The sequence below is a fragment of the Mustelus asterias genome, chromosome 8 (assembly GCF_964213995.1).
Source record: "Mustelus asterias chromosome 8, sMusAst1.hap1.1, whole genome shotgun sequence".
Lineage (NCBI taxonomy): Eukaryota > Metazoa > Chordata > Chondrichthyes > Carcharhiniformes > Triakidae > Mustelus > Mustelus asterias.
Window position 1 is genome coordinate 86309593 of NC_135808.1, and position 15507 is coordinate 86325099.

Sequence of the window (15507 nt, forward strand, 5' to 3'; positions counted from 1 at the left end):
TATGAGAATAATTCTAAGTGTCCAACTAGCATGAAGAGTTCCTGATCCGTTTTGTGGCAAATTGTCGCGCCCAATCTTGTGCACAGAGTGCATGGAAAAATGGTCCAGACCATTTCTAGCTGCTGCAGGCAGTGGGCTGGGTTTAATTTGCCAGCCAGCCTGCAGAGGGTGCTATTGCACATGTACAGACATCTGATTCTGCACGTGCGCAATAGCAGCAGCAGAGGTCTGACAGACAGAGAGAGAGAGAGAGAGCTATCAGGCCCCTGTTGCTGCAGGCAATCTGAACAAAATCCCACCTCCACAATCGCGGGACCCACGGCCGATCATGAACTCCACACCGCCCGAACACAGCCCTTGCTGCCACCCAGACCGATCACGCCTCCCCCCAATGATCGTGATGCAGAGCTGCAGTGGGTGCCCCCCCACCCCCTACCAATTGCCTGCAGAGCGGCAGCGGGCTCCCCCTCCCTCCTGATTGGGTTGCTCCTATAGGCCCCACCCCATAGCACTGGCCAGTTGGCAGTGCCAAGGTGCCGGGTGGGCATTACTGAGGTGCTAAGGTGGCACAGCCAGGCTGGATTTGCCATCGGCCTCCCTGAGGTGGCCTCTGGTCCTATTGGCAAGGCCAACACAACTGTTCCCCGTTCATGGGCAGCAGGTGCTTTTCTCACCAGAGAGAACCTGTCCTGACGAGGCCATAAAGGCAAGTGAGCCCGGACAATTGAGCGCCCAGCTCGCTAATCATATGTAAAACCCAATTTCAATAGATTTAAATAATTTATTCAGCCTCTCACCCATTCCTGGCAAGAGGCTGACCTCGCCAGAAATCCTGCATTGTAAGATCGCGAGAGCTGAGAAATCGGCCATGATTCTGATCTCTCAACTCTCGCGCAATTTTACCGTCTCACTCTGCCCATTGAAGGGTGGGGCGAGCCGGTGAAATCCGACCAATATGTCTGAAAATTTCTCGGGGTTACACTCCCACAGGATACTGTCTAGGCCTGTGGTCTGCAACAAAAGTTTAATAAGAAACATTAATTTAGGCTGAACAAGATGTAGTGATTCTCAGCTGCACTTAACTTTCTTTTTCTCCATCTCTAACTACCTATTTCTTCCTTTCTCATTTCTTTTTCTCTTCTCATAGTGGTAAGAAGGGGCCAGAGGATACAGCATCTCTGATCCCACTCTTTGGCCCACCACTGGAGTCAGCTTTCGAAGGCATAAAATCAGAAGGTACTACACACACAATGCCTGAACCAACAGTGAATAACTCTGCATGATAAACACACAGTGTGATAATGTAAAGAGCATTATTGCATATCATGTCTTTTTAATGGATAGCTCTTCATGCTTCAGAATTGCCAAACACATTTCCAAGCAGACAGTGCAGCTTTAACTGCCCCATGCCACACATTTGGTGGGTGTCTGACATTTCTTGGCTTGATGTGTAGTTGTTGAGATTTTGTGGCTTAGCACTGATGGATAAATCAACACTGATTTCCTCTGAGGATGCAAGGGGAAAAAAGGAAGCAAAATGTGTTGGACAGCAATAAAAAGAGAACAGCTTTTGAGTAAGGAAGGTACAGCTTCCCAATTGAATAATAAGCAAACTACCAATGATGAAGATTAACATCTGCTGCTCTGTAAGTGGTGTGCAGAGCCCAGATGTGGATATGACTAAAGATAAATACTTTTATCTGATTTTTTTCACCTTATTGGTTTCTTTCTGTTCTGTACTTAAGAGGGTCACTCACAGAAAATGGTGCAGCTTATTAAATACACAACTCATGGTTAGGAATTGATCAATCTCAAGAGTAGAAGATCTGAATTCCAATGAGGGGGTTGAAAAATTAACATTTGTGTAACACCTGATACACCAAGTGAATGGTGGCCTCCAATCAGACATATGTTTGCCTCTCTGGTCATGTACAGGCCAACAATGTGGTCTGAGCTGCCGCCACTTCCAATATTTATGTCAAAATGGTTTCTTGCCCAAAGAGAGGGCAGAGAGAAAATGGCCAGAATTGTGGGAGGTTTGTGGCAGCCCTTTCCAAATGGGCAGACACCAGACATTCCAACAGACCTGGGCAGGAGGGTGACTCAGCAGTGCTCGAGTAGTCCTCCCGTTGATGCAGCAAACTCTGGCAAGACATCTGGCAGAATCCTGACTTAACAGCTGGGATCAAGGAATCTTGGACGAAAAGAATTGTTGGTCTGGGTTTCTAATGAACTGTAACGTCTATGCAATCTATTGTTTGGAGAATACATTGTTTATACAGCATATTTATGCCCCTGTGTTAATTTTGTTGGCTGACTTTGTCCATGTCTTAAAGCTGTCATTGATCAGCCTGAGATCTGGGGGCCATTCCAAGCCATTGATTCAGAAAGACAGTCATCATTGACGGCACGGTCATTTCCCATTGGAAGTAAGTTCACATTAATCACATTCATCCTGAGACAGGATCATTAGAGTTCAGAGAACAAATGTTTGAACCGAGTATGTAATTAAACGATAGTTGACGACGGTGTGTATGATACTGGTGAGTAACAGACATCAAAGAAAGATGACCCATTCTGTGTTACGTTTAGCTGAACTCTGTTATTTACAATTACAATATAAATATTCACTTTTTGTTTGCTGTAATTTTTATTCAATCCATGTTTTGGGATTTAACTACTCTTGAGAGACCAGCTGGAGTCGTCTGGTTGAAAGATGCCAAAAACACAGATTGACACAGCCTATGGTAAAGGGACTTGAGAGCTTTGAACACAAAATTCATCCAGAATGTATAATGAAGATATACACAGTGTGCTTATCCTTCTTGAACAGATGAATGATTTTGAGACTTTTATGCCTAATTATATGATTAGATTTGAAACATGTGTCTACTGGGGAGAATGTAACTTTGCATTCTATCTTGGTCAGAATGGTAGTATTGAACCATTTGCTCCAGCAATGTATCGCTGACGAAACAATTAAGAGTGCCTGGTCAGTCTACCATAAAGACAATTCCAGTCTTGCTGCTGTGTCTCTTGGGTTTATGCTGTAAGCTCAAGTCCTCTGGGGACTGGTCCTAAACAGTGGCTAATCTTAAAGAGACCTTTTCACTGCTGGATTCGTTGAAGTTCAGAACTCTGAGCTGGTTACCAGAATCAGTGATGATTTCAGGTAAGCAAACAAATTCCGAGCAGAGCAGGACTTACTTGAATTTTTTAAGCAACTCATTCTTCATGGCCCACTGTCCACAAGCATGGCAATGAGAAAGTTGTCATACGCACTGGAGCCTGACTTCCAGCCAAACTCTCCATAGACATGGCATTGTCATAGCTGCAGAAATACTACAGCACCTTCAGGGTGCCACAGGTATCTATAAATAGAAAATAGGAACGTCTTGCATGTCTAATTACCTCAGGACATCCCACAGCATTTATAGCTAATCAGGTTCGAAGTCTAGTCACTGTAATATAGGAAACCCAACAAGATCCCACAAACAGAAACAAATTAATTAACAGATATTTTTCAGTGATGTTGTTGAAGGATAAATGTTGGTCAGGTAACCAGGGAGAACTTCCCAATCTGTTCTGAAATAATGCCATAGAGTCTTGTACATTAAACCTGGGAGGGTGGACGGGGCCTATGAGTTTGTATTGAATCCTACAGTGCAGAAGGAGACCATTCAGCCCATCAAGTCTGTACCAACCAAATCCCACTCAGGTTCTATCCCCACAACCCCATGCATTTACCCTAGTTAGTCCCCCCAAAAAAACTAAGGGGCAATTTAGCATGGCCAATCCACCTAACCTGCACATTTTTGGACTGTGGGGGGAAACTGGAGTACCTGGAGGAAATCCACACAGACACGGGGAGAATGTGCAAACTCCGCACAGACAATAACCTAAGCCGGGAATCAAACCCGGGTCCTCTGATGTTGTGAGGCCACAGTGCTAACCACTGTGCCACCGTGCCGCTCTGATTGATTGTATGACAATCAATCATAGTTATCATGGTCACCATTACTGAGACTAGGTTTATAGTTCAGATTTATTAATTTAATACCCCCCCCCGCATGAACCCCCCTTGCCGATCACCATCCCCTTTGCTGAGCTCCCCCCTTGCATAAGCTCCCTATCTTTGTGCATACCACCCATACTTAGGTCACACCCTCTTGGCACTGCCCTTGGCAACTTGTGCCCAACCAGGCACCGTCAGGGTGCCAGGCCAGCACTGCCCAGCCATGCCCCCAGCCACCCGGGGGCTTCAATGGCCTCATCCCCCCAACAGCATGGCCATGGCTCCTGGTCTCCGTTACTGCAGAGTAGTAGTGATTCTCGCTGACACGACATCAGGCAGCCAAAAAGTGGAAGCATCCAGGAAGGCGGTAGCAGCTGTGCCGAATAGGATTGAGTACATGTTAATGTACTCAATCCGATGTTAATAGGCTTCACGCCCTTTCTGGCTGCAAAGCCGCTCTCGCCAGCAAAACAGGGCCAGGAAGATAGCAAACCGAATTGGGGCTGGGATTCTCCCAAAAAATAACCTAAGTGTCCAACGTGCGGGAAAACAGGAGTATTTCCTGCCCGTTTTTTGGGCATACTTACCAGAGCGAATTTCCAGCACTCTGAGCATTGCAGAGTGCCTCAGCAGGATTCGCTCTGGTAAGTGGGGCGGGGCCTATTCCAATTACCGGCACGGAGCTAATTACATTTTTTTAAAAAAGCACCTGGGAGACTTGCGACCGGCGTAACACCGGTGAAACACCGGTCGCGAACCTCACTACGGACGACCCGCTGGTATCTCTCGGCCTGGATCTTTGGCCTCGCACGCTATCTTCCTGTCCACCACCCTGATTGACCGGCGCAATGAACTGGTAAGATCGCGCCCAATATATCTTTCCTTAAATAAAGGGACCAAAACCATACACAGTGTTCTGAATGTGGCCTCACTCGTACCTTGTATCGTTGCGGCAACATCTTTACTTTTATTCTCCAGTCCCCTTAGAATAAAAGCCAGCATTCCATTTGCCTTCCTTATTACCTTCTGCACCTGTATGCTCGCTTCCTGGGTTTCATGAACACGATCCCCCAAGTCCCTTTGTGCTACAGCTTTCTGTAGTCTCTCTCCATTTAAATAATAATTCGCCTTCTCATTCTTCCTTCCAAAATGAACAATCTCAAATGTTCCCACATTAAATTCCATTTGCCAAGTTTCTGCCCTCTCATTTATCCTGTCAATATTTCTGTAAACTATTTGTATCCTCCTTACATCCTGCTTTCCCTCCTACTTTTGTAGCATTTGCAAATTTGACCCCAGTACGCTCCACTGCTCCCTCTAATTCATTAATGTATATTGTGAAGAGCAGCGGTCCCTGTACTGATCCCTGTGGCATTCCACTGGTTACTGCCTTCCAGCCTGAGAAGGACTCACTTATTGCTGCTACCCGCTGCTTCCTGAGAAAGACCCCTTTATTGCTAGCTGCAGTTTCCTGTTAGTTAGTTAATGAGTGTTGTTATGATGCTTTTCTATTAAGCGATTAAGAGTAGTTTTATAGATTCAGCTGGTGGACTCCATAGTTACCTCAGACTTTGCAGCATGTTTGGCATACTCATAAATGAAAGCCTGAAATATCAGATATACAAATCCTTTGGGAGGAAAGTCCTGTCAGTATTCCAGAACTCAAATGTTCATCCATCCTTGACTCCACTTTCACCCCAGCACTGACGTTTTGCCATCTGTCCAGTGTTTCCTTCTGCAACTAACTAATCAACCAACCCTTTCCCATTCTCCCACTCTGCGCCCTTTTCCTTAACATGACGTCTAGGAACTAGGCACGTCCCAAAGATCACAGGGACAAATATCAGTTCCTATATGTTATGCCACTGGATTCAATACATGTCGATATGTCACACAATGCATAATTGTGTCAAAGGAGAAAGAAAAATACGTGGTGGATAATACTAACCATGAGCTTTGCAAGAAGTCTTTGATCTCTGTGTTAAACTACCCCTATGGCCTAAGACTGTGAATTTGAAACACTGTGCCCTCATACAGATTCGGGTGATGATGGCTGCCCATTCTGCAAGGAATTAATCCTGGCCTGTACAACAATTACACGCACTGGGAAGTGCATTTACCAACTAAAGGCATGAAAGGAAATGCCTTTTTCAATTAGTTTCTTTCTATGTTTTCATTTACCCTTTGTAGCAAGGGAAGTATAGCTTTAAGTGCCAGTGTCTGTCTTAGCTCAGTTAGCCAGGAAGTTGTGGGTTCAATCCCCACTCAAGTACTTGAAGACATCGGGTGAGGTTTTTTGGTTTCCCAGCCGAGTGCGTCCCATGGAGGACGGCATGCCAGCAGCAGGATTCTCTGGTCCCACTGCTGTCAATGGGATTTCCCATTGGTGTCACCCCACACTGCTGTGAAACTTGCGGAAGGGGGTGTGCTGCTGGCGGGACCTTAGAATCCCGCTGTCGTGAATGACTGGAGAATTCCGGCCATCATCTAAGCTGATTCTTCAGTATGATTCTGGGAAAAGTACAGTGTTGTTATGTGATTGTGTACAGCGTATGAGATATTCAACTTGGGCCCCATCCGCTTGTTCAGGTGAATGGAAAAGATCCAGTGTCAAAGCAAGCAGGGAGTTTTATCCAAAAAAAATTAACTGCTTAATCATTTGTTTGTTTTGTGCAAAATTAGCTACTGTGTTTTCCCACAAAACAACAGTGGCTGGACTTTCAGAATTGGTGAAATGTGCTACATGACTACAAATCATTTCTCCAACCTATTTCTGATGTTACTGATTGCAAATGTCGATTTTAAAAAATATATTAGTTAGAAATGTCATTATTCTTTTAACGTCAAATAATGTAAAACTCAACAAATAATGTTTTACTTTTGTTACAATCCCTGCAGAGACTGATAACTTATAAGATTTCTGAATTCAAGTGACCTACTAAAAAGAATCATAAAACAAGATTTCAAGACTTTTACTGTAACAAACTAAAAGCAACATTGACTAACGCTATTTTTGTAGGCAATGTAATGTCCCTCATATGACTTTTAAAGTGACCAACAATCCCACACCATGGTTATACCTTGCTCTGTCCCTTCAATGAATACCTTATTCTCCAAAGCTATTCTCTGTTCCCAATGGCCCCTTTCTTTTTCTGGCCAGGTAACTTCTGCTCCCAAAATGACTTTCACAGTGAGGATGCCCTGGAGATTCAACCTTCTAACCAAAGCTAGGTGAATCTTCCAGCCTTTTTAAAATCCTCACAAATGTGGTCTCTTCAATCTGAACATGAGGTCCAACCTTCCTTCTGCATGGTGAATAAATGGAGAAAACACAGCATTTTCTCTACTTTAGCTGCAGGACTGGCTGCCTTGCTCTCTCTCTCTCTCTCTCACTTCCTCTTTTTTTCATATTCTAGCAGACTTTTAGCCACTGTATGTTTCAGGGATATCTCTATATTCTGATGCTGCAATCGGTTGCTATAGGCTCTCTGCCTCTCTCGTAGACCATCATTATGGCAACATGAATCACATGGGCCCTGTATCTGGGTAGAAATGCTAATTACCTCTCCTTCTGACCCCTAGGTTAACATTGAATAGATAGTTTAAAGTGTAATTGTTTATAAAACCTGAAATTCCTGACACCTGATTAACAATGTGCCCACAGTCAGTAAAACAACCTGGGCGCCACTTTAACGTTTATCAACTAAGGCAGAATTCAGAGTAGATCATACAACCACTTAATCTCTCAATTTTATCTTAAATTAGGCAAACAGTCCAAAGCTTTATACATTTTATATTTGTAATACTTGTTTTTCTTTCATGGTTTCCCCTTACAGCTCCTCCTCCACTTCCTCCAAAAAATGTTCCAGCCACACCACCTCGCACAGGCTCACCACCCACTGAGGGTTCAGGTAGGACTTTGTAGTTTAGTGCTTTGTATCAGCTTCTCAATTAACTATCTTTCAGCCTTTTCAGTGGAATAAGCTTATATGGAGCAAATGCCAGCATAGTCAGGTTGGACTGGATGGTCTGTTTCTGTGGTGTAGACTCGGTGTAACTATGAATAGTTATAAATTAACATGTAACACAGTGGAGAACTACTGCTCTCACTGGAAATGACTATTTTTATTTTCAGCCTTTTTTATGTATATCCCAGTTCATACTTCCGTATAAACTATTTTTCAAATTCTGTAGTTCTTAATCTAAGTGGTTTCTTTGCTACATCTTAATTCCTTTGTCGCAAACTTTGAAGAACATCCTATTTCGAAGATTATCCAGTGCACTCTGTGTAGAACTGACCTGTGTATCCCAGCACAATCCCAGGTCCATCCTTGATATGCTGTGTTAACTGGTTTGAATCAGGGTAGTGAGGGTGCTATAAAGGATTCAGCATCTCTTGGGGAGAAGAAAAGAATCTGCCAGTGTCCCACTGAAGTATCTAGTGCCCCCTGCTTGAAAGTGCTCGTGTGACTGTCAAATGAGGACATCCATTATATGGTAGGATAATGTGCTGACACTCTGTTTAGGCTCAGGCATGAAGAAAAGTCATTTAGACAAAGCATCAGATGGTAGCAAGTGCTTACAAGGGGGAGGGGGATAACGTTTGGCAGAATGTTAGGAAAAATCCATTCATTTCTTTAAGAAAAATGTTTCAAACCTGGTTCTTTGTTAATATTGAATTTTTCATTCTTTTGACACTGAATATGTATGTTCTTGAGTTTTACTTTGTGTTTAATCTTTTGTTCTTTTGATTCCTGATTTTTTCACTCTTGAATTTTGAACTTAAGACCAGACTAGTCTGAAAGGCAGCAAATCAGACCTTGATACAGCAACGCAGCAACCTTTACCGACTTCAACTCATGGGACTGTAGGGAATGACCAGGGCAAAGCAGAGCCCCAGCCTGACAAACTGTTATCTATCAGTGACCTGGATGACATTTTTGGCCCAGTTGTATCTCCCAGATCTGGAGTCGTCCTGTCGAAGAACAAGTGGATCGATTTCTCCGATCAGCCTGCCAGAGACGAGGTTTTACCAGTGGCTCTGAGTGAAAACAGGGCCCTCGATGCCCCTCCAAGTATTTCTGTGCCTCTCGATCACGATGGGAGTGAGAAAAAATGTTCTGAGCAGGCTTTGGTCAAGAGCGAAAAGAGCGAGTCGTCCTCTTCCCTTAAAGAGCTCGCTATGGGGCAAAAGACCACGCCTCCTCCCCCTCCACCTCCTACCTACAGGACAGTGGTATCTTCTCCAGGACCCAGTTCAGGCAGTGGCGTGTCCAGCAGCAGTGGTACGTGGTGTTTGGTTGAACACTGCACTAGCATGTGCACACTGGAGCCTGCCTCCACTCACAAGCCTCAATGGCAGCAACAAGACTGGCTTCTTCCTGCTTCTGTCCTGTTGTATTTGTGCTGTTCCATTCTGTGCTAAGCTCTGCTATTTCTGTGTTCTTTTGAAGGCACGTGAGTCTGTAGTGACATTCCACCCACCCCTCCCCACAAAAGCTTCACCTCTACCCTTTTATCGAAACTGGCCGACAGGTTCTTATACTGTATATAGGATATTGCACAGCCAGTAGAGTGTTCCAAGCCAGCAACACATCAAGGAATTAAGAAAACCAGCAGAAACTAACATCAAGTGTTACTTTCCAAGCGTGTTTTGATGGCCCAACTGATAAATGAACAACTGTTGCGTTGCACGAGTACTACAATTGGTCACCTGCCCTCTACCCACACCACAATCTGTGGGCAGAATATATTAGCCAAGCTAATTTCAAATTATTATCTAGCAGCATTCACTCTGCCAACCATTAACTAGGAAAATTCACATATAAGGATTTCTGATGAGAGTAAGATTGGGTGCACCGGCAGCGCAGCGCTCCCTTTCATACCTCATTGCTCATGCTCAATTAATGATCATCTGTATGAAGGGCTATAGTTTTTTTTAAAACTTACAAAATCTGGGATCAGATTGGTTGGAGGGGCCTCTAAATAGGAATACACCCATGGTCAGTAAAATATCCCCTTTATGTAATCCACCCCAATGCGTAAGTTGCTGCAGCAGGGTTAATGTGGGGACCAGCAAACTTGAGATCTGTTCTCCCCCCTTTGAATGCTGTTGAGTCCATTGGAGGGTCTATAAAATAAAGGTCAGGTTTCCTGCTCTCTCCAACTGCAGCTCTCTAGGCTTCCAATGTCAAGTCCTGGACACCATCAGAGACACAAAGCTCACAACTTTGTAGCAAAATCTAGCGTCTCATTTTCACTCCATTGCTGTCAGTGAAGCATGATCAATATAAATAGAACTTACTAACTGCAATAGGAATAAACTGTCCCCATTGCTAGGTGGGTAATTAGTGCGACACTGAACCACGCTGACTCGGAAGGACCCAAGTTTGAACTCTGGCATGTGTTGCTTTGACTGACTGCAGTGAAGGATTGAACGTCAGTGTTAGCAATGCTATTTATTCTTGAGTCCAGTGATTTTGAAGAAACCTTTTCTTAAATGAATGTGCTCCAGACAGGAAATTTAATGTAAATTCCCTGCATTAACCATTAGTAAATGGTGAATGTTGCAATGCTACAAATTTCACCTCTCCGAAACAACTTCCTGTCAGCCAATTTCCACTGCCTCCCTCAGACCTCTCCTGTTGTGTAATTAGATCACATCTGTGTCTTGCTGAGTGCATATTTTCTCCATTGGTTTATAACCATAACAGGAGTTATGGTTATATGGCTTTTTTGTCCCAGTGTTGCAGCTTCCATTAACTTTTATTTGTCTGTATATCAATCTTCCTTCACAAATATTGATGGTGGGGATGGGAAATGAAAACATATACTCACTTGATGAAGAATTGTATTGCCTTTTGTGGTGCTGAGTCCCACAGTCTAATATATTCCAGATAGATCTGCGTTGAGTTAGCTGTTCACAGTTAGGCTGTTAGAATTACCTTTGGTGTCCTTCAGCTGGGAGGAGAAAACTCAGGTATGGTTCCCATCCTGATTGCTATCCTGTGAATTCCATTGGAACTTAATGGGTGTAACTGGGAGATGATGTAAATAAGCGATAAGGAATGGACTGCTCATTGTACAGCAGGGCCAATTTCCTCTTCCATTGACTTCATTGGAAATGATTATAAGGCTGGTTTGTATAACAAGCTGCTAAATCAATGCCATCCATTTTACACCATTGCCAGAAGTTGAAGTTCTCCCCACTCATACCATTTGTGAACATTGGACTTGACAGTTCGCAGTTGAGTAGTCTGCCAATAATTGCTGCTTAACCTCACATATACGAAGAACAACGAGAGTCAGCACCTCAAAAGAGGAGGAAAAAATTAAATTAATTGAAAAGAACTGATAGCGTTTTGCCCGAATCTGAAGCCAGCTTGAAAACTAAGGTACGAAAGGAAAAGTATAGTACTTGCTGATAAAGTGCGCTTAAATTTGAGTCAGGGCTTAAAGGACAAATAACATAGGAAACCCTTTTTGAAAAAATTTTTTAAATACAAAGAACATAGAAACAAGAGTTTTACTCTAATTATCCCCTTCAACCTGTTCTGCTATTTAACAAGCCTATAGTCTGCAACCAAACTTCATATAACCTTTGCACCAGATACTCTAATAGTATTAATCGACAAAAATCTATCAATCTGTCTAAAAATTAACAGTTGATCTAGCTATGATCTGGTGGAAAAGAGTTCTACCATATTTTGTATGAAGAAATGTTCCCTAATTTCACTCTTGAAAGATTTGGCTCTAGTCTTTTGACCAGGTCCCTGAATTCTAGACCCTTGAACCAGAGGAAACAGATTCTCCCTCTCTACGCTATCTGTTCCCCTTAATATCTTGAAATCTGCGATCAGATCACCCCTTAACTTTCTAAATTCCAAGCCATATAACCCTAGTTTGCTTAATCTCTCCTCATAGCTTAGCCTTTAGGAGTCCAGGTAGTATTGGAGTAATTTGCACTGGCCTCCTTCCAAGCCCAATCATCCTAAGGTGGCTACTTGAGGAAATTCAAGAACTTCAATACCTGTTTTCCTAATTTTGTTTATAATTTTACTTTTCTTGACACTGACGTAACAATTGTATTCAGTTAGACATTTGAATAGTCTTCTGGCATGCACCAAACTGACTGTTGACTCATGTACAAAAAAATGGCCGTCTTGCGATGTGGCAGACTGTTGCCAACACTGCTGGAAGTACAATGGGAGTCAATGATGTAAATTTTAAATTCCAAGTAGCAATTATAGGGTGCTGGGAGGGAGGTGTGGGAGGGGTCGGGGGGGTGGGAATGGTGAGAGGGGGAGGAATGCACAACACATTCCCAGGTTCTCTTTGTTTTTACGGGCCTTGCCCTCTTATTTGCCTAAATTCGGGCACAGGAAGGCCATTTATCCTGGAAGTTGGAGACTGGCTTTATGTGGAAAGAGATGGTCCAATAACTCCATTGGTGCCGCAGTTTAGAAGTCCTACATGTAGGCTAAGCTCAACAACTGAGCTATGATGGTGGAGGGTCGTAGCGAAATCACAGAATGATCAGAGAAGGCCAAGGGAAGATTCACAAAGTTTCATCTGGACTCTTTGTGGGCCAGGAGGGACAGGAACTCCCCACACACCTCATGCTGAGGTTTCCTCCTTGACTTGTAAAATTTTAAACTATGTCTACTTATTTTTAGGTTCTTCATCTCCTGCCCGTCCAGCAACACCATCGGGCATGACCAGTAACACTCCTCCTCCACCACCTCCTCGCCCTCCATCGCGGCCTAAACTGCCTCCTGGAAAGCCTGGTGTTACCGACATGGTATGTTTTGGTGTGTTCCTATCATATTCATTATAATTCAAATGTTACTGGAAATGTAGCAAAAAGAGAAGCTTCAGTGTGAAAGCCATTTCTTGCACTTCATCTCTTTGGGGTTCAGAGCCATGGTGGCCTGGACAGCAATAGCTTACAAAAGACAGAATACGTTTTGCGACAACCTTTAAACATAGGCTGGACCAGCTATTCTTTGTAAGAGCATAGGTGAAGCCCAATCACATCCTGTCATGGTATTGACTCTGCATTACAATCAAGACGTAGGCTAACTTTCACCACTGAGGTTGCTAGCTCAAGTTGGGAAATGTCCCACCTCGGGAAAAAGTGTCCAGAAAGGTACAATTTTGTGGGCAATGGTGGTGGTTGTGGATGGAGTCAGATAGGAGTTGGCTACAACTTAAAATACCTATCTCAGTTCTCTTGGACTTTGCCCCAGATGTTTTGTTAAATAGTAGGCCCTCTAGACCTTACCCCACTCTGCAGACCCCATCCATGCATTGAGAATATCTTGCATTTCTCCAAATCTGACCTCTTGTGTACTCATTCCAATATTTATGGCCTTCACCTTCCTGGGACTCAAGCTCTGGAATAACCTCCCTAAACCTCTATCTCTCTCCAGGAAGATGTCCTATTGAAACCTATCTCTTAGATCAAGCTTTTGGTCACATCCTAATTTTTAAAAATTTACTTTAGGCATGTGGGTGCTTTGGGAAGGCCATTTATTGTCTATCACTATTTTTATGTCTGTCAACCACCTTTTTGAACTACCTTTTGCAGTCCATGTGTATTACAGTTTTTTTTGTAGCAGTTTTTGATATGACTGAGAGGCTTGTTAGACCAAATCAGCGGAGAATTAAGAATCACACAAAGGACAGATCAGGAAAGGGCAATAGGTTTTCTTTCCTAAGAGACATCAGTGAACCAGTTGGGTTTTTAATGACCATCTGCTAGCTTCATATCCACCATTAATGCATAGTTTTTTATTCCAGATTTATTTCATTAACTTAGTTTAAATTCCCCAGCTTCCTTTGTGGGATTTGAACACACATCTCTGGATTAAATAAATAAAATAAAATACTGGAGCAGGTTTCGTGATTCCTAATAAAACCATAGAATCATAGAACACCTACAGTGCAGAAGAGTCCATTTGGCCTCTTGAGTCTGCACCGTCTCTCTGACAGAGTATCTTACCCAAGCCCTCTCCCCCACCCTATCCCCGTAACATCACACCTTTCCCATGGCTAATCTATCTAACCTAAGGGGCAATTTAGCATGGCCAATCCAACTAACTTGCACATCTTTGGAGTGTAGGAGGAAACCGGAGCACCCGGAGAAAACCCACGTAGACATGGGGAGAATGTGCAAACTCCACATAGAGTCTCCCAAGGCCAGGATTGAACCCAGATTCCTCGAAATGTGAAGTGGCAGTGCGAACCACTATGCCACCATGCAACCCCAATGCTACTGTACCCTAATTTCTCTTCATGTGGCTCTGTGTCAAACATGGTTTGATAATGTTCATGCAAAGCACTTTGAAATACTTTTTTTAAAAACACTACATAAAAGCAACCAAGGACAAGCTTCCTCCAGGCCTCTTAAATTAATCTAAAGCGGATGCAATTTTTATTTAAATTTTACAGTGCATAAATTCAGTCTGGTTTTCTGTACACTTGTGATAGGCTTTTACCCATCTGAAATGTATCTAAACGTGCTCCAGCAGCAAGAGAGACTACTTTAAGTTCCTGAGGTTTTTTTTAGCCTTTTCTATCATCTAGTTTTGCGATACTCTTTTTAGTATTGACTCTTGTTATTAATTTTGGTTACCACTTATAGAAAACAATTTTGGGGAATATTTTTCTTCTGTAACAGTAATGTTTATAAGAACCTAAATTAACAACTTATCTGTGAATCCCTTGGAAATTGATATGCAATTGATCCAACACAGCAGAAAGAGCTGAAAAGTGAAGTGCATCTTATGGGAACCCTTACAATACAAACTTAATAGGAGCTTAGGAAGCAATAAGCCATGTCCATCGAGAGACTTGTGGCAATATTCATGAGCACTTGAGCTCCGCTGGTCCATCATCTCAATGATTTTGTACCCAAATCAGAGAATTCAGCTTCAAGAGATTCTTTTGGAACTTAGAGAAGTCCATAATAGCACATTTTAAAATAGATCTCAATCTCACTTTTTTAATATATCCCCCAGGGGTGGATAATCACCAAGTTGGGATGACCCAGGAGACCTTTAAAAATGGCGAGTACGTCCTGGTTCCACGATTTCCGACCCCATTTCCGCTGTCTAATTTTCAGGAGTGCCTTTAAATATTACGGATAGGTTTAAGTCAAAAGCGCAAACCCAAGGCTCCTGACCTGGCTCACTCTATTGCAGAGAAGAGCATTTCCTACTCCTTTGCAATTTCTGTTAATGTGGACCAGGTGATTAAAGAGTCATGGTCCATGGTACCAAAGAGGTCTGCAAGAGAGGAATTTTTAAAAGGCGAATCCATGGCTCCTCAAGCCCCCATGTCAAGCTATGGCTCTCCACCCACCCCCATGGTGCCTCATCCCCCGATGCCTATCTATGTCCCTCCACCCACCCCCCCCCCCCCCCCCCATGGCCCATCATGCATTTATGCCAAGGTATGTCAATGCCCATTTACGCAGTGTACTTTTCAAA

General features: G+C 43.2%; 1 protein-coding gene across 1 annotated transcript in view; it reads left to right on the forward strand.

Annotated features, from left to right (window-relative positions):
* sgip1a (SH3GL interacting endocytic adaptor 1a) overlaps positions 1 to 15507 on the forward strand; it is a gene marked incomplete at its 5' end in the record, with an annotated part of 139282 nt that overhangs the window by 73512 nt on the left and 50263 nt on the right. Inside the window, 5 exons of the mRNA XM_078219370.1 lie at positions 1148 to 1236; positions 2337 to 2429; positions 7852 to 7926; positions 8887 to 9300; positions 12691 to 12815. Coding sequence (XP_078075496.1) covers positions 1148 to 1236; positions 2337 to 2429; positions 7852 to 7926; positions 8887 to 9300; positions 12691 to 12815 — 796 coding nt within the window. The remainder of the gene's footprint in view (positions 1 to 1147; positions 1237 to 2336; positions 2430 to 7851; positions 7927 to 8886; positions 9301 to 12690; positions 12816 to 15507) is intronic.